At 47.5% G+C, this 22,102-nt stretch overlaps 1 protein-coding gene across 1 annotated transcript; it reads left to right on the top strand.

Moving 5' to 3' along the window:
- The first annotated feature begins 269 nt into the window (after positions 1-269).
- On the top strand, positions 270-21,984 carry LOC146176957 (solute carrier family 52, riboflavin transporter, member 3-A-like). Its single transcript, XM_084581432.1, has 4 exons — positions 270-1,010; positions 11,989-12,249; positions 17,881-18,111; positions 20,784-21,984. The coding sequence occupies exons 1-4, from the start codon at positions 270-272 to the stop codon at positions 20,985-20,987; spliced, it is 1,437 nt and encodes a 478-aa protein (XP_084437558.1). The 3' UTR covers positions 20,988-21,984.
- The last annotated feature ends 118 nt before the right edge of the window (positions 21,985-22,102 follow it).

Raw genomic sequence — 22,102 nt, 5'->3', positions numbered from 1 at the left:
TTTGACTTTTTTATATTCTGTAGGATTTGTACCTATTCATGGGTGTTATACAATATCTAAGAAGTCAATGCCTGATAAGGAAGTCATGAATTTAGATTTTTTTTAGGACCAACAAATATTCCATTTAACTGAAATGGAATTGCTTTGTCGGATTCCATGAGGAACTAAATCTAAAGTTTTCAAGCATTGATTTCATGTGCTTGTTTCAGGCTGTCGGGCCATGCACTAGGAATAGCCTACCCTGCATCTATCTTCGGTAGAGGGTGGCCATGTCGACTGACTGGTGGTCCTTCACCAGGGACCGTCGTCCCCTGGTTGACCTGCTGTGCCTGCTGTACGGCCTGAGCTCGTGGCTGGCCATCACTGGCCTCTGGATGGAGCTGCCTCTGCTGGTTCACGCATTGCCCGAGGGATGGGCACTGTCCGCCTCCCTTAGTTTGGCCATCCAGCTTGGAAACGTCGGCCCTCTGTTGTATGGCCTCGGACGCTTTTTCTGTGCCCGCTACTGCACGGGGCCCCGTGCCCTCAGCGCTGCAAACCATGTGCAACTCTGTGTGGGACTGGCAGCCTGCGTTGTTCTCATTTGCGGGTGGAAAGTCACTACCGTTGTGCTTGGCCAAACAACCAGCCTGGTTCTTCTAGTGTCCGCGTTTGCACTCTCGATCGTAGACTGTACTTCATCCGTTGTGTACCTGCCTTTCGTGGGTCGTTTTCGGGAGGTATATATGACGTCTTACCTGGTGGGCGAAGGTGTGGGGGGCATTGTGCCAAGCCTCGTAGCCCTTGCGCAGGGACTTAGTGAACCAGAATGTGCAAACCACACCGACACTCCCGCCATCGGAGGCTTCTTAAACACGTCTTCACCGACGAATGAGACGACCATGGTGCTGAAGGTTGGTGCAACGAACTTCGAGCCTGAAGTATTCTTCGGCGTACTTCTTCTGTTAGTTGTGCTAAGCTATGCCTCCTTCTTTGTTCTGGACAACTGCAAATCTTTACAGACAGAGTGGGTGAGTACCACATTCAATCATGCAAACTTTTGTATACTAAGTAGCGACAGAAGTAGGCAATATTTAAATAGCCTGCTTCTCCACCAACACCTACAATACATTTTCCCATTCGTTTCATCATAGGATGATTTACACATAGAATGTAATTTATTTCAAAACGAGCCAAATCCGCCAAACAGGATCTGAAGAAAACGATGAAGTGTGCTATCAGTACTTGTAACCCTACCCAACCCATAAAATGAAATATTTATGTGGCAGGAAAAGGAGCCTGAAAGCGATATTTAGCAAATAAATATGCTCGTATTTTGGGGGAAGCTTCAAAGTAATAATGAGATTTCGCTGATTTGAATTTAAGCAGTCGATATGATTCACTTTATTTCCACACATTTTTCTACTGAAGTAACTTCAACTTATAATTAAAAGTAGTTACCAGACATGTAGTGTCCGAAATTCAGCACATAAGTGTTTAAACACTGTCAACTACATGAGCTCTAGCAATTACATGTGAAGGGCCCATATGTCATCTACTACATACAAGCCTCCTTCGAAATTTTTCAAAAGCTCTTCTTGATTACAACATAAAGAGCCAAGATGTCATAGCGGCGGCTCGACGGGCCAGCGCAGAGAAGGAAGTCTTAAGCGGAGAAGCCCAGTGTTTCGATCAGGTACCGGAGATAGTCTGTACAAAATGCTACAGTGACAGGCGCGCCACAAAGCAACAAAAATACAAATCAAAGCTCTCTCATGTTCTCCTTCGGGAAGCCAGATTCCCCGCTCCCTGCGCTGGCCCGTCGAGCCACAGCTATGACGTCTTAGTCGAAAACGACGTCCATTGGTCCGTCTCGCTGTGTGAGGGTGAAGGATGGGTGTCCACCGCTCGCTGCGCGCTTTTCCCTCGCCACGGCCGGACTGAATCCAGCTGTGCGCGCTCCCTCGCCTGTCTTTTTTTTTCTCGCGCACGCGGAGTGCCACACCCCACCTCCCGACAAACGCGGAGGAGGAAGGGGAATTTGTCTTGCGGCCGCTAGACGACCGGGCAGGAGAGTGAAAAACTTTTGCTGAGGGAACGGAAGGAGAGAAACACGACAGAATCTGGTGATTGCGGTGACCGTAACTGCGTTATTAGTTACTATGTTCTAAACATTTTGTTGCCTTGAGTTCTGGGGGCGAAGTCTCACAGTCACTGGGGAAGAAAATATTTTCGACCGTAGGGTGGACAGTGGGCCTTTAAGCGAATAGCGAAAGTAGCAAATTGTTCACTGTACCTCCACGACAAGCCAATGATCTCCATGACGAGGTTGGTGGCATCTCCCACTTTCAGTTCTTTAAGGCAGTGCGCGTACAACTCGCACTGCAGTCGAGCGTCAGCAAGCGTCTTCTTTTTAAGCCTGACTGGAAATATGACAAAGGAATCTTCTAGTGTGATTCAGCTCTAACTGAAGACTCCCTGCTGACATAATTATTTTTAATGTAAAAACCTTGCAGCAGGAGAAGGGACGACTGCCACGGCAAGCGGAATTGTGGGAAATAAAACAAAACGACTCTTGTGTCTTCATTGATGAGGGCAGGGCGACTCTTATTGAACAGCCCCGGGGAGAGACAAGTGCTCATTACGCAATAGGATATTGTGTTCATTCACCGGACAACGCTTAACTGTAACCAGGAAGCATGTCAGAAAAAACTGCAGTTAATAGAAATTTGTTGTCATCGTGTTTTGAAACAAAGCTCTGAGCATGTCAGGAAATCGTACGAAGTTATGTTTTTTCAGCATTAGCCCCAGGCGCAGGAGTCAAGCATGCCTGTACCAAGGCATTAGTAAATAAAACTGTCTGCTGAACGCGCCCGCAAAGAGTATTTTCGATAAGGAACTCCTGATAAGAAATGAGATCAAGACAGAAGAACAATAAATTTTACCTCACATCGAGGGCGCAGTCAAATCTTGTGCCGCTCACAGTGCAATAGGATACACTGCATCCCCGAAATGCCTTCTCCTTGCGGATTTGCCTGGGTGCTGGAATTGATATTAAGTACCAGCGCCCATGGCTTGTGCGCTCATTGTGCGCGGGAGGTGGCAATCCTAGGCTCCGCTGCATTTCACTAAACCTGAGTGACTTCGCGCGATTTTAAGTTTTTTTTTCGCGGATGGTTTGCCAAGCGTCTTGTGCACATTTTTCTAACTGAGAACCTCGAGTGGCTTCATTATCGCCCATGCCTGATTACAACTAATGAAAAAAGTTTCAGGGAACAGAAATTGGAGATACGGAAATATTTCCTGCTATACAAAGTCCTTTTTATTTCAAATGTAGGGTTACCATAAGCAGCGTAAACACGACAATGCGTTTAGGATATACATAGATATATTCGCAATGTATTAAAATATATTTTTATTTCAGAAGTACCCCAAGACCAGATTAAAAATAGGTTTGCTAATTTTTCGTGCATATTTCAAATATTTTTGTAAGGCGACAAAAGTACTTGAAAGAGCACTCCGAGAATATTTTGTGCCCCGCCGCGGAGTGGCATTGGTTCAGATTTTTGAATAACAGTGCGAAGGACGATGACGAAGATCAGAAGGACACAAACACAGCACTGACACAGGACACAAACCAACGTTACTAGATACTTAATAACGTTGACACAAACACACAGTCCTGATCTTCGTCCTCGTCTTTCGCGCTGTTATTCCAAAATTGTATTACCAACTAGCCGGCACTTCAACGATTGGTTCAGATACCCAACTACTATGCCGGAGTACCCGGGTCCCATCCCGACCGCGGCAGCTGAGTTTCGATGGAGGCGACACGAAGGGGTGCCCTAGTGGTGTGCGATGTCACTGCACGTTGAAGATCCCCAAGTGGTGAAAATTACTCCCGAGCTCTCCGCTACTGCCCCCTTTATCTCTTTCTGCTTTCACTCCCACCTTCCTCCCTTTCTTTCCGGCCCGTGTCAGGTGTTTGGGGTGTATTATCACTGGCGGCAAAACTCTTTCTTGAAGGTCTCCCAATCTTTCAAAGCTTCCTCGTGATTTTCGAAACATATACGGGCAGATCATTGAAGAGCAAAATGAACTTGCCTTACCTTCGCTTCGTCGTTCCAGCCGTTGAATTCTGCCACACGGTCGAAGAGGTTAATCCAGTCCTCCGCATCTTCAGTGGGAAGTCCTTGCAAGATGAGGGGCTCCTGGGGTTGCATCAAAACATCTGGTGCTGTTGACCATTTTCAAAGTTGATACCTTCCGGTATCGATATCGAATGGCGTCAGGCAGCAGATCGTGTTCGGGGTGTAGTCCTTGAAGTCGGCGGCTGGCTCGGTGACCTGTTGGCTGGTCCCCCAGGGCGACAGGAACAAGGCTGTGGTCTTCGCTTGAAGGATCAAGGGCAGCACCTCCACCAGATGTCACGTAGTGGTGACAACGCCGTTGACACCAAAAGGAGACACAGGCTTGATTGTACTGAAATTAACTCTTTATTTGGCTGACTTGCGCCCGCAGAAGAACTAAGCAACTCGGCGGCGGCGATAGCAACAGACGTGCTGGTCGATCGTCGAACAAAGAATGGCCATCGCAATCGTCAACGCTCAATTTAAATGCTGCTCAGAACAATTTAGATAGCGTCGCAAACTGCTACCAGCACAAGCTGGAACATTGTAAAAAGGCACACGAGTGGCCGGAATCCGAGGCAGATCTCGGTGCATCTTGCGCTACAACGGAACTAATAAAGGTGCAACTCGCGACATCCAGCATTAACAAACAAAGAATACAGAACTGATACGCGATCCAGAATCAGAGTGATAAGGCCGTATGCCGGCGGCTGTTAAAAAACAACAAATACAGTTTCGGAGATTTCGCGGCATTACTCCCCCCTTAACAAAAACATCGCCTCAAAGTTTTTTTTAAGGGGGGGAGTCGATTAGACCATTTTATTGAATGCCGGCGCGCCTAACACGAGTGCTCCTCGCAGCATAACATCTAGTGAAGCATCGCAATGGCACAAGGCCAAGGGCGGCGCGACAGCCGGCTTTTTCCTCGTCCGTAACACTCTCGGAGACCACCGAGATGTTATCCCGAGCTTGGACAAGGAAGGGCAAATATTGCCACACCGCTGCCCATCTTCTAGTGCCACCAAGTGGCCGAATGTCTTGGCGCGTGGCTGAGCGTCATCCTCGTCTCGCTCGAGTTTCGCTTGATTAAAAAGGGCCAGCTCGGTTGTTGTGCTGCTTGCTACGTGTGTTGGTGACATTTGGTGGAGGTGCTGGGTAAGATCCCATGTACGTGGCCCCCGAAGACGTCAGTGACGCTGCTCATCAACGCGTGGACGCGACTCCTGTCCATAAACCCAGCCGTCGCCTCCGAGGCCTACAACCTGAGTTTGAACCACTGTCCACCCCGCTACGAACCATGACATCCACGACGGGCAGCCAGACAAGTCAGCATTCCAGCAACGCCCCACCGTACGTCCTTCTCGCACCTCGATCACCGCCATCATTCCACGGTGACCGGTTCGAGGATGTCGAAGACTGGTTGGCCACTTTTGGCCGTGTGGCCGCATTCAACCAATGGGACGACGAGCGGAAGCTAATGAATGTGTACTTCGCGCTGCAAGACTCGGCCAAGACGTGGTTTGAGAACCACCACGAGACGTCCTTCGTCAACTGGGCCGTCTTTCGCCGTGAGTTGCTCACAACGTTCAGCTCGAGTACGCGCAAAGAAAACGCAGAGATAGCAATCCGTTCGAGGTCTCAGCAGTCAAATGAGAGCGTGGCCATGTTTGTCGAGGACATGACGCGACTTTTCAATCGGGCCGACACTACCATGCCCGAGGCAACGAAAGTACGGCACCTCATGCGCGGGGTGAAGGAACAGTTGTTCGCTGGCCTCATTCGTGACCCTCCAAGAACTGTCGCAGATTTCGCGAGAGAAGCTACGAGCATGGAACGTTCACTGCAGGAACGCTGTACCCAATACGGCCGTCAGGCAAGCGTAGCGGCCACACCCTACTACGCGTCCGTGCCAGCAGCTAGGGACGAGGCATTGCGGGAGCTTGTGAGGAGCATCATTCGCGAAGAACTGCAGAAGCTCCACTTGAATGCACCACCTGCAGTGAATTATTCTACCGGAGACATCATTCGTGATGAAATCCGGCGAGCGGTGCAGCCACCACCAGCACCATAATCAGAGCCATGCATTATGACGTATAGTGATGTCCTACGTCGACCTGCCCCCGAGCCACATTCATTCCGTCCCGTTGCCGGACCACCGCCTCGCTACTTGCGTCCCGTCGAGCAGCAACAAGATCTGCGCCCCGTCGAGCCACAGCAAGACCAGCGTCCCGCCATCAGCAAGGCGCACTTGTGGCGCACACCCAACAGACGGCCGCTCTGTTATCACTGCGGCGAGCCTGGCCACATTCTACGCAATTGCCCATACTGGAGAATGGGCTTAAGAGGATTCCCACCGAACGCGCCTCGAACTCGCTATGGAGAAAGACAACAGGAGATTGAGGAATACCTGGCTGCTAACGAGATGCACCCGACGTCACAGCAACGTCAGCCGCGATCGTCATCCCCGAAGCGTTCTGGGTCACCCAGTCGATACTCCTCCTCTGGACAATTCAGAGGCACATCCCCTCACCGGGAAAACTAAACACGGCGACCTCCGGGGGTGAGGCCGCCGCTACGGCTCAGAATAAACAGCCTCCACCCGACGATTTGACTCGACAGCCCGAGCGGCGACGACCCGATCCGACGAACTTACCGACGTGCTGCGAACGCATTGTTTCCGGGGAAATTTTTGTAACCGCCGACAGTTGGGGTGTGACCGCACTTGTGGATACCGGCGCCGATTTTCCCGTCATGAGCAGCCAGCTAGCAACGACCCTCCGTAAGGTTCTGACGGCTTGGTCTGGGCCAATGATGCGCACTGCCGGTGGCCATGTCATGACGCCGATTGGCATGTGCACTTGCCGCATAGAGATCTGCGGTCTTACTTTCACTGGCACCTTTGCCGTATTAAAAGACTGCTGTAAAGATCTGATTCTAGGCATGGATTGATTTTCTGCAAGAGTATGGTGCTGTTATAGACCTTCGGGAGCAGCTCACAGTATCGTTTTCAACCAAGTGAGCCGTTGATAGCAACACGGACTTCCGGAAAACGATGTTGCGCGTCTCTGCCGACCACATAACAATCCCTCCGAGAGCGAGCAAGTTCGTCACAGTCAAATGTGATCACAGCACCGACACGCGTGGCATTGCCGAAGCTAACATGTCACTGCTTCTCACTCGACAAGTTTGTGTAGCTCGGGGCCTTGTCGAACTTGTCCGTGGGCAAGCCGAAGTGTTAGTGACAAACTTCACGTGTGAACCCCAACATTTGACGGCGAACACGATGGTCGCTTATTTTGAAGAACTTGGAGAATGGACAGGCCAGTACGCTTTATCGAACACGTCAGACCTCGACAATGCGACCTCTACAGCCATTCAGACCGATTTGAACCCACACCTCTTGCCCAGTCAGAAACGCTGCATAGAGAATCTTATCAATTCGTTCCGCGATTGTTTTGCATCAACCTCCAAGGTCCGACAGACGCCACTAACGAAGCACCGAATTATAGTTACCGACGACCAACGTCCACTATGCCAGCGTCCTTACCGAGTGTCTTCAAAAGAATGTGACGCCATCCGCCGCCAAGTAACAGAAATGCTCCAGGACGACGTTATCCAGCCGTCGACGAGCCCGTGGGCTTCGCCTGTTGTCCTTGTCGCGAAGAAGGATGAAACCTTAAGGTTCTGAGTTGATTATAGATGCCTCAACAACTTCACGAAAAAGGATGTGTACCCCCTGCCGCGCATAGACGACTCCCTCGATCGCCTTCGCCATGCCACTTACTTTTCGTCACTTGACCTCCGCAGTGGATATTGGCAAATAGAGGTTGACGAGCGAGACCGTGAGAAGACCGCTTTTATTACGCCGGACGGTTTATATGAGTTTAAAGTGTTTCCGTTTGGCCTGTGCTCGGCCCCTGCCACATTTCAACGAATGATGGACACCGTACTCTCTGGCCTGAAGTGGCAGTCATGCCTCGTCTATCTCGACGACGTTGTAATTTTCTCGGACACGTTCGACGAGCACCTGAAACGTTTGCGCGCTGTTTTCGAGGCCATCCGATCTGCTGGTCTCTCTCTAAAGCCCGAAAAATGCCACTTCGCTTTTAATGAGCTGAAATTTCTCGGCCACATTGTCAGCGCTCGAGGTGATAGCCCAGACCCAGAAAAGACGGCCGCTGTCGCTTCATTCCCCAAACCAGAAGATAAACGAAGCTTGCGTCGATTTCTCGGCCTCTGCGCGTACTATCGTTGCTTTGTTCACAATTTCTCCAAGATCGCTGAGCCTCTGACCCGCATGACAAAAGACGCCGAACCGTTCGTTTGGGGCCCCGACCAGGAACAAGCCTTCGCGGAACTCAAGTCCCGTCTCCAATGTACACCTATACTTGGCCACTTCGACGAAGAGGCTGACACGGAACTGCACACGAATGCCAGTAACATTGGCGTCGGTGCGGTCCTTGTTCAGTGGCAGGACGGTGCAGAACACGTCATTGCTTACGCCAGTCGCACTTTGTCCCGTTCTGAAGTCAACTATTCAACTACGGAAAAGGAGTGCCTCGCTGTTGTGTGGGCAGTCATGAAATTTCGTTCGTATTTGTACGGTCGTCCGTTTCGTGTTGTGAGCGACCATCACTCACTGTGTTGGCTGGCAAACCTGAAAGATCCTTCGGGTCGGCTTGCTCGATGGAGCCTTTGGTTGCAAGAATTTGACGTTACTATCGTGCACTAGTCCGGCAAGAAACACAGTGATGCTGACTGTCTGTCCCGCGCCCCTACTCCCTGCCACACGGACGGCTGCGACGACGGTACCGCTTTCCTCGGTGTTATCACGTCGTCCACGTTAGCCCGAAAGCAGCGGGCCGATTCTGAACTTTTGCCCCTCATAGAATACCTCGAAGGAACCGGGTCATCTCCTCCTCAGCTCTTCAGGCGCGGACTATCGTCATTTTGCTTGCTCGGTGGTGTGCTCTACAAGAAGAACTACGGTCCAACAGAAACTGTTTATCTGCTAACAGTACCCACCACGCTTCATGACGAAGTTCTTCGCGCGTGCCACGATGACCTTTCTTCCGGCCATCTCGGTTTTTCTCGCACATTGGCACGGATACGCCGAAGTACTACTGGCCCAAGCTAGCTGCCGTTGTGCACCGCTACGTCCGTACCTGCCGTGAGTGCCAGCGGCGGAAGACACCACCCATTAAACCAGCTGGCCTCCTGCAGCCTATCGATCCCCCGAAATTCCCATTTCAACAGGTAGGCATGGACTTACTGGGCCCATTCCCGAAGTCCTCAATGGGTAACAGGTATATAGCGGTTGCCACTGACTATCTCAGCCGCTACTGTGAGACCAAAGCCATTCCCCGTGGTACCGCAGAGGAAGTTGCGCATTTCTTCATTCATAACTTTGTACTCCGTCACGGCGCCCCAACAGTCGTCTTAACTGACAGGGGAACCTCGTTTACGTCGGCACTCACGAACGAGGTCCTTCGACTCAGTGGCACCACCCACCGCAAAACAACTGCCTATCATCCTGAAACTAATGGACTAACTGAGCGGCTTAACAAGACAATTGCCGACATGATTTCTATGTATGTAGACGACGATCATGGGAACTGGGACCGAATTCTGCCGTACATCACGTTCGCATACAACACTGCACTTCAGGAAACCACACGCTTCACTCCATTTCATTTGGTCCATGGACGCGAACCTTTGACTACGCTGGATGCCATGCTTCTTCCGGATTCGGCTCCCTCCACTGTCGTGGGGGCTGACCAATTTATTCGTGACGCAGAAGCCGCACGCCAACTTGCCCGACAGCGAATTCGGCACCAACAAGTACACGACGCCCAGCGCTACAACCTGCGACACCGAGAGGTGACTTACACACCCGGCGATCAAGTCTGGGTTTGGAGCCCAATACGGTTGCGAGGGCGCTCTGAAAAGCATCTGCGCCGTTACTTTAGACCCTACGAGGTGCTCCGTCGCCTCAGCGCGGTGAACTACGAGGTGTTACCACAAGGCACTGTCCGCTCCTCTCGGCATCCGAAGTCTGAAATAGTTCACGTCGCCAGAATGAAGCCTTATTACAGTCGTTAAACAATTTTAGGGTCCAAACCAAAGCAGGAGACTCCCGTATAACTTGCCCCGCTTTTCTATTGCTCCCTTACGTTTGCGGCATCGGGTCGCTGCCTCTTGGAAGGGGGGCAATGCCACACCGCTGCCCATCTTCTAGTGCCACCAAGTGGCCGAATGTCTTGGCGCGTGGCTGAGCATCATCCTCGTCTCGCTCGAGTTTCGCTTGATTAAAAAGGGCCAGCTCGGTTGTTGTGCTGCTTGCTACGTGTGTTGGTGACAATATGAACAGGCACATGACATGACCAGGACGTGACTAAATGAGCCGAGACAGACCAGAAACAAGATAACAGCCTGTCGCCACAATGATGACCGAATGAAGGTTAGTCTTGCAAACATTCGGGCCACAGGTCTCCAACATATGATGGCTGAGGCTGACGCAGACACCACATGTCATAGTCAAGTGTGATGTCCTTATGTGTGGTGGTGCCTTGGTCAGTGAATCTTTTGGTTATGGTCTCCAGTCAGTGGGGTAATATGATAGGATCTCTCTTCGTGTCTTGTAGTCATGTAGGGGGCGTCTCGGGTTGATGAGGTCATTTAGCTGTGCTTCTCCTTCGTCGGGTCTTGCAGTCGGGGTGGGGGACGGGGTGGTGGAACGGCGATCGCGCCAAGTCCGGCAGGCCAGAAACAGCGAGGCAATGCGCCCCATAAATCCGCTGCAGAGGGCGGAAGCAAACAAAGGGCGTCAAATTTCCGATCGGAATGTGGAGGGATAAACTTACTCTGAAACCTCCATCCAAAATCTTACGGGGCAGCATGCAAAAGAAAGACTGCAGGTTACTAATGACGTTAAAATGATTTTATCGAAGGCTGGCGGCCCTATCGCAACTCTTTCTGGCCGCGCCACTGCCTAATTCATCCTCGTCAGTCACAATATTTAGGATGCCGGAAAACATTTGTGTTTTAGCTTTTTGGCAATGAATTAGAGATGTACTTCTGGAAATACGAAATTAATTCGTCAGAAGCATATTTCATGCATTGCTCGATGCTGAAGCTTATTTTTAAAATCTGTTTTTTTTTGCTTCATACCTGATCTCTGTCCCAAGAAGCGTGTAGCTAGACTTTAAACTACTAATTGCACTGCAGCACTCAGAACGCTGCACAAAGAATGGTTAAGAAGAAATCTGATGCAAATATTCTCAAAACCGACACCCCGGTGACGTCCGCCAGAGAAGATTTCTACTGCTACACGATGCCTATTGCAAGGTAGAGTCCCCTACTGGGCAGGGTGGTTAGTCCTGGCCCTGATGGGGTTGGGACAGGTAGGCCAACGCCACTTGCGGTGGGGGCCAGCCTGCCACCAAATGTGTATGTCTTTTAGACCGTCATTGCACCCGCCACCGCTTCGGTGGGGGAAAACTGCTGTTGCGTCGCGCGTTTATCTCTTCCTTTTCTTTTTCTTCTCTATTTCCTGTTCCGTCCGTATGAGGCAGCAGAGGTGGCTGAGCTACAATCAGTGCAGGCCCGTGCATTTTCTTTTCCCTCTTCTTTCAGTCGCAACAAACAACGAACAAACATGCATATTGTAATGATCCCGTTATGTGCAATCTTACTGCCCCCCTTACGCAATGCCCTTCTGCGCCCTGTAAGGTATTTTGACAAAATAAATGCTAAACGCTTTAAAATAACGAACACATACAATAAACACAAAGCATGACTTATATATAAAGTGCACAAAGCTTTTGAGCAGAAAAAAAATGTCATGCCGATGCTATTTTTTTCCCCAATGAATATGAAGCAAGAAGACTTCCGCCGAGAGATGATGCACCGGTCGCTGACGTTTGCGGTGTCACCAGAAGCCGTACGCCTGGACCCGTGTCCCGATTCTGAAGAACACAAGGAGACACTGGGCAAAGAGGACAAAGAAAAGCCTGCCATCCGCCGCGATACTGATGCACTCTTCCGACCGCAGCAGCTAACGCGACGATACTACGTGACACTATTGCTGATCCAGACATGGTGCAGCCTCCTGACTTTTGGGTTTCTGCCAGCAATACAGGTAGGTGCCATCAGTGTTGAATGCTTATTGCAACGAAAGGTTTGATAGTCTCTTAAGAAACTCCAGCATCAGCGTTGTGAGTGAAAGATCACGAGCATACCTCTGGAAAGTGCAACGGTCATGTGACATGACAGGGCACTGATTCGTTGTCAGGTTTTCTGACGTCATGAGACCACGTGGTATAATCGAGCTGTCAGTAGCTGGAAACTCTAGCAGCTTGTTTGGGAAGGAAGCATGAAGCCATCCACCAATCTACATGGCTTTATCCCTAGTCAAGCACCAACACCTAGGCCACGTAACGAAATACTCTTGGGTTGTTTAGAGAGGACCTTCATACCTATGTGTATTTGTCTTTCACATAACGCAGTGGCTTATGACTATGAAAGTGAATATGAACCATACAATCTAGGCACATATAAAGGAATTCGTGATAAATCCAGCTTCAAACTGCCTATACACAAGCGAAAATTGGCTAGGGGAGCTGCAGACGAGGTGCATTAAAGCTGTCGCATCATGACCTTATGGCTGAGCTTAAATATCCAAGCATTTTAAAAAGCAATCTCGGTCTGCATGGTAATTTATTTTATTGGTTTAATTTGATCTATTTCCTAGAGTAACATCTCAAAGCGAGTCTTGCTACTGAGAAGCTGTTGCGAGGGCTGCTGTGATTTCACAATATCGGTCTTCGTGGTGATTTATATTATTGGTTTCGTTTGACCTATTTTCTAGAGTAACATTTTAAAGCGAGTCTTGCTATAAGAGAAGCTGTTATGGGGGCTTGCAGAACTTTCGGAAACCAGGTACTCTTTAATGGGGCCTTGCAACCTGGTCCACTAAGTTTTAGATACATTCTTAATGTCAGGCAGTTACCCATTCAGCCGAATTGCAGGAATTGCTGCGCTAGAACGGAAGTTATTAGAGAATGAATTTTCAAAGCACTGTCAAACCAAATATTGCCGTCAACTCAATTCTTTGACGTCTTTCGCTTTCCCATTTCGCTCACCCACTGAAGACACGCGGCGGGACCAATGGGAAGAGTCGACATTGAGCAAGTCAATAAAACTTCATGGAAGACATCTTGCCATAGGTCTCTTGTCGCTGAACACCTTTTCCTCGAGTTGACGACCTCTATTCCATGGTTAAGACCACGTGGGCGCCGCGCAGAAATAGAACGAGGAACAAAGAGACTGGGAGCAGGCCGGAGAAGGAGACATTCCTTTGCCATCATGCACCCCAAGAATAGTGCTTTTCTCGTGAGCCCACCCCTTGAACGACCCTTTCTCTCCATCCGCTGGCGGTCTAGAATTGCAAGGAGCGGCTGGCTTGTTGTTCCATTCTCTCCTGCTTAGATTTGGCTACATAGGCTGAAATACTACGTATACACGAAAAAAGAATGTCCAAGGGTTGAAGCAAACGCGATCCATTACCGCTTTCTTGCCGAGGCCTTAAAGGACCCATGAAAAGCGATTTACTAAAGTTATGAAACGCGCTATAGCAATTAGTATCCCATCGATTCTCTATGCAAATCAAGCGTCTTTAGGCTAGCTTCATTAGCCCCAGACACATGGGCGATCGAAAATCGTTATCATCCCCTCCCCCTCAACTAAACTCACGCCATCGCGCAAGGACAAGAGAATAAAAACAAGTCGAAGCGGCACGTCACCACGCTCAGCCCCGCTCGCCTAACTTGGGAGAGTCCAATCAGCGGGTGTGCCTAGCAACCCCACTGACGTCAGGGGGGAGGCTTGCGCGCGGCAATAGATCGTCCAATTCGGCTGTGAGCGGTCGCCAGGATCACTTTTTAAAATTATTTACAAATTATCCTCTCCACATAAAGCTTTAAAATATGACTAGAATGCTCACAAAGATCATCTCTATGAATTGGCGGCTTTAGAATTTTACCTCAAGAAGCATCTCAGGGACCTTTTAAGCGCATAGCTTATGTGTGCCCGAATTGTTACCGGAGCAGAAGGAACTTACATCGTAAAGCGATAACACATAAGCGTAGTTGGTAGATGTTTACATAGACTGTCATCGGGCGTATGCCTCCATGAATATAACATTCAAAATGAACATGTCTTGCGATAAACTTGGAAAGGTTTAGCTGAACCTACCCTCTAAATTTATTACAACCACGTTATAGGACTGAGGGAACGTTATATTTCTCGTCCACATTTATAGCGGGTACAAAAGGCGGACAATATAACCTCATTTAAGAAACCGTTGACTGCTAGCAGTAAATTGAGTTTGCAAAAGGCATGTAGTTATGAAACTGCAGAAACGGTCTTCGCAGTAAAATTCTCAAAACGCTGGTCTGCGAACGAAGCTCATCAGGGAACTCGCTTTGCACTGCGTGGTCGTGTCAGAATGCGACTGCGCCACTGCACAATTGCCTCAGCTGCCGATAAATCGAGTATTTGTAGAAAAGTAAGTGCGGCAGCTGCACACGTCTTTTGCTTTGTGAAGTTGCCGATGTAAACGACGTCATGCTTCGACCTATAAGATCAGCTTTGCGCCTGATGCGTGATTCTGGGAGAGAGACAATATTCAATCGACTGGCTTGTGTGGAGAGTACCCGCTTTGTCGAGCCCGCCCACTGGTAGCCGCATAAAAGTTCTTAAGGTACTACTAATTGAGACAGAATTGCAATAGCCATGCCAAACCTTTGTTTCTTCCTGCAGGTTCCTGGCAAGCAAAGCTGTGTGGCCTGCTTTGATCTACCCAATGCTTAACTGAGCTGACCAAAGCACTACAATTTCTCGAATCAATATGCGGTCATCTCTCTGTGTATTATTCTGATCAAGGCGTTATACTTATTTTCAATACTGCAGGCTTCCTTATGCGTCCCAAGTAATTGGGCCTACAGAACATTTGCACTGAATGCACAACAGGAGGAAAGTTCACCTTGTGGCAATATTATGTGCCAAAAGAAATCTATTATTACTAACTATTAGAAATGTTTAACTCTTTCAAAAAAACAATGTAAATGTGGCTCTTGAAGACGTTATTTATAAGAAATAATCAACCAGTGTTAGCACTGAACAGCATGCACGTAAAACATGACTAGAAGAAATGAGCATATGACGATAACTCTATCAATACTTAAGAATTGACACTCAAACCTATGCGGATATACTAAGAATACGCAATGACTCATGCTCTGTTTAAATCGAGTAAACGAAAATAAAAACAGAATATGAATAAGTAAAGCCCCTTGGGGAAACTGGGGCGCTCCGGCTTCTGCACGAATAATGGCTTTGATCTTTGTAACGATTGTTGTTAAACTTGGCGCAAGTGCGGTGAAAGAATCCACTTTGTTCCGTTCTCGGATGACGACAAAAAAAACATGAATTCTTAAATGCATCCATATGACAGGAATAATAAGTTAATGCGCGAGCATGTTTGTAGGGTGTCTGTCGATACTGTGAAGGGCAAATATATTTGACACTATATTCTGTAAATTGCTATGCAGTTGACATAAAAATTTGCAACACGCTTGTTTTGCTATTATTCAATGTGTCATAAGACCTGAGATGCTTGCAAGGTAAGTTGGTGAGTCAGTACGCCTATAATTGTTATAAATAAACAGCAGTGTCTTTCTTAGCATTTTTTCTAGTTTAGCTCTGTTAGCGGTTCTGTGTGCGGAAACCAAACACTGTCAGCTTACGCTAAATTAGTTCGTATGAATTTTTATACGCTAAGAGGGTCTGGTGCAAGCCGCATGCACCTTCTCAAAAAGAAACGTTTACGCAATGCTCGCGATGTTTCATTATTTATGTGCGCGTTCCATGTAAAGTCAGAGGTTAGTGGAGCATAAAGAGACTTGTACTGTGAGACTATAATAAATTGAGTGCCATGAATGCTGTAATGGAAACATTATGGTTCTTTTTGTGGTTATCATCCACAAAGAGGTTTTAGAATCAATAGTCATCTGCTGTCTCTTGCACCTGTGTAGCATGTGTCAAAGGACTGCGAAAGCATATGATGCAGTCGTCTACAAATAGCTTGATGTTACAGTTAATATGAGCGGAGATATCATTTATATACATTCACAATAGTAACGGCACAAAGACGGAGCCTTGCGAGGCTCCCTTAACGGCCGGGGTCATTCTGGAAGGCAAAGTTTTGAACATTACAAATTGGGAACGGGTACGAAGTATTTAGTTCAGCTAAGAACTTTCCCCTACCGAATCTTGTATTGCAGCTTTAGGATTAGTTTGTCATTAGACACGCAACGGTATGGAAAAATTAGGTTACCGGGAGTTTGCGGGAGGCAGCGCGTGGGCCAATATGAACGTTGCGCGATCAACAGATAGCAGCGACTGATTGATGCCGCTGACGCCGCATGCGAGTGAAGAGAACGTGACCCTGCGTTTCGGCATGGGATGCACGCACCGTGATCCGCTGGTAGCGAGCCGGCCTTTCAGCAACCGGAGAGCACCCTCGCCGCCACGCAAGAAGAGGGGCGGGGGAGGGGGTTTAAGCAGCAGCGAGCGGGGAGCACGCGCAGCAATGAGATAACACGTGCGGTCGGCGCCGCGCAGGAAGATGGGTGCTGAGCTAGGGGGTTGAAAAGGGGGCGTAGATTGTTACGAGGTCGACGCCGACGCGAAGCCCAGGAACGGCCCTGATAGTAACCAAATAAAAAAAAACTGGCGCCAAGAAACTCTGCTCTAAAATGTACTAGTGGGACGCAAGTTTGCCGCTATCGATGCTAAGGGACATGTTTCGGACCACTTCTGTTAACTGAGTGGTGGTCGATAGCCGTCGACGGAATCCGTGCTGGTCAGGTTATAGCAATTTTTGCTGCTCTAGACAATCGGTTAGATGTTTTGAGATTACATGTTCGAAACCTTTACATGCTATGCTAGTCAATAAATGGGCCTGAAGTATATCGCACTATTAACATTGACGTCTTTATGGACTGGAATTATCTTAGCCAATTTGCAGACATTCAGTTGTTTTGACAACTGGAGTAATTTGCGGAATGCTAAACTGAGTTATCTGCTGGACAATTCTGCGTACTACTTTCCATCATTTCATGGTCATGTAATTCATCGTTTCGCAAATGCCTCTAAGCAATGAAATACTCGCACGCACAAAAATAAATCAAAAACGCGTTGGAAACCAGCAATTACTCTGGATCACTCGTCAGCGATGTTTCTTTCTTTTCTTTTATCCCATCCTACAAAATTATTGTAAGGAGATGCAGTAATAGTTTCATTTTTCAGGGAAGGGAAAATGAAATTTCCTTTGAGGAAACGCGAATTGAAGGCACAGAAGCTGTGTCTCTTCGACCTATAGATTCCCAGCCGCGCTGTGAGAGAGTGAGAAAAGTTTGGAATGGAACAATAAATGGATATCTGGCATCGTCTCTGGGATAGTTTAATCATGAGCGAGTTTCTGTCACCCACTAACAGAGCCCAGCACACTGCCGCCTCTTGTGTTTGGCCTTTTTCGTAACGCATCCAATGTTGAATGCACCACGACGTAATTTAGTTACTGCACAACTGCATTTCCTCGGAAATCAAGTTATCTCTCTTCTGCCAAGGTTTCGTTCAAGGTGCAATCGATCCCCCTCAATTGCGTGTTTCTATTCCTCAACATATTTTATTCTGTTGCATATCGCAGTCGTACTCCTGCCTCCCATATGGTCCGCGGGCGCTGCACCTAGCAGTGACGCTGTGCGGGATTGCGTACCCCGTGGCCTGCGCGCTCGCCATGTTCGTGGTGCTGCGCCGGATGCACCAGCTGTGCGCGCAGACGCTGCTGGGGACACTGGGTGCCGCCTATATCACGCTGACTGCAGCCACCAGTCCTACACCGCCGCTCGTGGACACAGACGTGGGCAGAGTCTTCGTGGTAAGTGACGCGGGGTTCTGATCAGCAATGTCCCAACCATCATGCCCGTTTTTATAGTTTCGATGTGAGATCATACCAGGGCTAAAAACAAAAACCGTAGCAATTCATGACAAGGCAGAAAACGTAGCAACAACAGTTCGACCAAACTTCCGTTGATCTGGAGGTCATGCGGCAGTGAGTATATAGGTTGGCCAGTTTCTCAAACATAGCACCTCCACCGCCTTCAACAAATCTGCACTTACCTGAACCTCCCCAGCTGTTTCATGTTCTCATCGTTACTGGTAGATCGGATTGCTCTTCACTATTCTACCATTCTCATTATCGTCCTTGTAAGTTGGGCTACTATAGAGATGAGTGTAAAACTCTTCGTCTACTCTCACTGTGCTAATCATAATGATATTTATATTACTTGCCTTGTCTCATAATGCCTAAATATTTTTTCTACCAAGCCTAGTTTCCTCTTGGCCACCTTTACGCTACCGCCGCTCTTTAAACAGCGCTCAGTTCTCGCCAAATTATAAATTACTAGCAGTGTCAGTTTAGGGACATTAATCAACTTTCTTTGCTTAGGCGACTATATTTCCTTAACGGATTTAAGGGTTTTATAATCCCCGTTTTTTGTTCTGATGTTTCGCTTCCTTATGTGGTTTACCGGTATCCTGCCTAAGTGTCACAACATGAACTTTCACTGGGTTGCGTAATCATATCCAGAATGGGACACTAGAACTTAGATGCAGTACTTAAGTCGTTATCATCGGGTAAAACAAATATCTGTTCAGTAGCGAGACCCTGAATTCCTATACTTCCCCAGTGTACCTCTAGCTGTTGACATCCTTCTTTCGTTCCCTTTTCAGGCTTGAGGACTTTTCTAATTCTATTTTGAGACCTTTCTATATTACGGTAATTGAATTCTACCTATCCTATGACATCCACATCCTCTGAATGCGAAGGATAGATCCCAATTTGAACTTTGTATTTCTTATCTCAAATTGGTACTCTTTTATGTTCAGTTCCGGTTCTTTCTATTGCTAAAAGAAGTATTCAGGGTCGTAATCAGTTCGTCCTGCTAAATCCACCAAACCTTGGCCCTGCTATTCTCAGACTATATGCCATGTGCGCCAACTCCGTAGCTTTCCCCCGCGTACTTGCTTGCCTAAGTAAGCGATTGAAACATCTCAATTGTATAGTATACTGTGTTTAACCTGGCGATTATTTTTGGTTTAACGCTTCTCGAAAGCTCTAGACTACCTGATCACTGTGTTTGGCTGTCAGAACATGGCTGCACCCTAAAACAGATTTCATTTATTCCTTGGTAGTTTATTAAATCATACTGATGAGGATGCTTCATTGAATAATTCTATAGGGTTAAATGCTACCAAATTGAATTTTGATTGCAATCTTCCCGGAGTTAGAGATTCTGAGCACACTCTGCAGAGTCACAGGTCTAACAGCGCCGGTGATTATTTGCATGGCGGACGCTGGGACTGAGGGTCGTAGCTTAATTTATGCAGCCTTATAGAAGTGCGTATGTAAATGTTAAAATTAAGCATGTATTTGAAGTGATTGCATCGATGACCTGTTAGCAGTTTTGCAACATTTTTAACTTAGCGACACGTGATTGGGGTAGACATCTTAATAAACCGACGTTGGTACCTGTGCGCACGTACTCTTCCTATTAGGTACGTGAAAACGCCTGCGAAATAAATATGTTAAACTCAGCTCCTTTCCGAGGAAAATACATGAACGGAATGGTTTGCTAGAGGAAATTGTCATGGGGAGCCCGTCACTGGTACCTCAAATTTGAGCGACTTTTTTCAGCAACGCTTGTCCTTCCATTTATTTTCTGTATTAATTCAAGGTTATGGTTATACAACATTTTTACTTGATAGTCAAAATCTTGACATGGTAAATAATATCACAGTGTGTGAGACTCGTGCAGTCATTGCACTATGCGCTTGTTTATTTAGTTTTTTATTGACGTCGATTCGAAAATGAATTAGTATTAATGTCTGTATCATAGTGTTTCATTGCATCCCCCATACACTAATGCCCCTAATAGCGCTGTAGGCATTTCGAATGAATGAATGAATGAATTGAATGAATGAATGAATGAATGAATGAATGAATGAATGAATGAATGAATGAATGAATGAATGAATGAATGAATGAATGAATGATTGAATGAATGAATGAATGAAATGTCAGTCGTGCCATAGGAACATTATACTGAAGTGCTTCTGGGTGATCTAGATATGTACTGTAGCTTGCCCACCTAGCTACCCAAAGGATACAGGTCCCATGGCAACAGTCGTCAAACCGACTTTCTATTCAGCGTAACTACTTGTCGCGCCGCGCAACGAACCATGTATTTCTAGATACAGTGCGGAATACACATTTTCCGCCGGCTTCTAAATTGGCTAAACAAGGAATTGAAGCAAAAATGATGCCAAAGCTGTAATGCATTTTATTGGCATCAAGCATCGTGGTTTGAGCTCACTCAGTTCAATAGAATCCGCGAGTGCAGTTTTTACCACCCTCGAAGAATGCTGTTGGATTTGACAATAAATATTTTTTAGAATTCTTTCAACGGCTCAAACTTTTCTCACTTGAATGTCCGGATAAAGTAATCGCGGCCTGTATCTAACTACTGTATTTCCGCATGGGTTCTGCAGGTGTGCTGCTGGGTGGCTACGTTCTTTGTGCTGAGCTACGCCAAGACCATGGTTACCCTGGTTCTCACCACCTACGGGGAGAAAGCGCTCTTCTGGGTTGGTGCTTGCACGCAGCTGGGCGCCCTGGTCGGTAGCCTGGTACCATACCTGCTGATCAGCCACCTGCAACTCTTCTCCGAACGAGAGCACTGCGCCGCCGCATGAGGAGTAGCTTTGGACTTCAGGACCTCTTTGAGTACACGTGCTGCACGAAAAGTGCAAGGAAAAGTTTCTCCAAAGATCTCGCCATGGCGGTTTTTGGTTGTCATCTTTGGGTGTGGAGCCCAACAAAGATGGTTACCAATGTGATCTGATATATAACGAGGCAAATACCTCAGAGCCTTCTCCCAAAACATTTCTTGTAGCCCTATCGGTGCCAGTTAGGTCCCTAAACCCAAGATATGATATGCAACTTACACCCTTAAGATCTGAGAGAACTGAGGCGTATGTTCACAGTGGCATTCGGAATATTCCTTACACCTATTTTTGTGTAATGAGAAACTGAGAACACCAGAACTCCCCATCTTGCGACCGAATGCCAAGAACTTTGTGACGATTGCTTCGTGCAGGAAACATCTGACAAAAGGGAAAGTGTTGATGCCTTTTACCCCACGCATCAACGAACGTGATTACCAGAACCGCATGCTGTATAAGCACAACCACAGTCATCTCCGGCATGGGCCGTGTGCGATTAGTACACACTATATAGTGCGATGCGCTGTAACCGTATCAAGATCAAAGTAAAAGGTTGCTTTCACTTCAACTTTTCAACACTATTTTGTAATATTCTCATCAAAGATAATTTAAAATAACCATTATTCAATACTACGCAGGTGAATGTCATGGGATTGCAATGCTCTCCAAAGGTGGAAAGCGTGATCAAACTGGTTTTATTTATTTATTTGTAGCATTACATTACATAACCTAAAAAAAAGAGATAGCATTGCAGTGTGGGGAAAGGTAACACGAAAAAAGAATAAATAATCCGAATAACGACACACACGTTTCATCGTCATTAATTATGCCATGCGTTGGTTCAATGCCATGGAACCAAAGAAGCAGACAGGCGTATCAGCGCTCAAATCAACACCTAATTGGGCGGACCTGCACCCGCAAAGGAATTGAAGAGATCGATGGCAGTGTCGAAAGCAGCAAACGTACTCGTTGGTCGTCGAAATATTAATGCCCGTTGCACACGTCAGAACTCAATTTAAAGTCGGTGCACATGCATCTAGATAAATACTTAGTAGGCGACCAGAGCAACCTGAAAGATTTTGAAA

Source organism: Amblyomma maculatum, chromosome 10, assembly GCF_055883805.1.
Source record: "Amblyomma maculatum isolate TAMU_Amacu chromosome 10, ASM5588380v1, whole genome shotgun sequence".
NCBI classification, from domain to species: Eukaryota; Metazoa; Arthropoda; class Arachnida; order Ixodida; family Ixodidae; genus Amblyomma; species Amblyomma maculatum.
This window is presented reverse-complemented; position numbering and strand designations above follow the sequence as displayed.

Coding starts and splice junctions, on each gene's coding strand:
- LOC146176957 (XM_084581432.1), top strand. CDS start 270: ATGTCGACTGACTGGTGGTCCTTCACCAGGGACCGTCGTCCCCTGGTT. Junction 1,011..11,988: donor AATCTTTACAGACAGAGTGG/GTGAGTACCACA, acceptor ATGAATATGAAG/CAAGAAGACTTCCGCCGAGA. Junction 12,250..17,880: donor GGTTTCTGCCAGCAATACAG/GTAGGTGCCATC, acceptor TGCATATCGCAG/TCGTACTCCTGCCTCCCATA.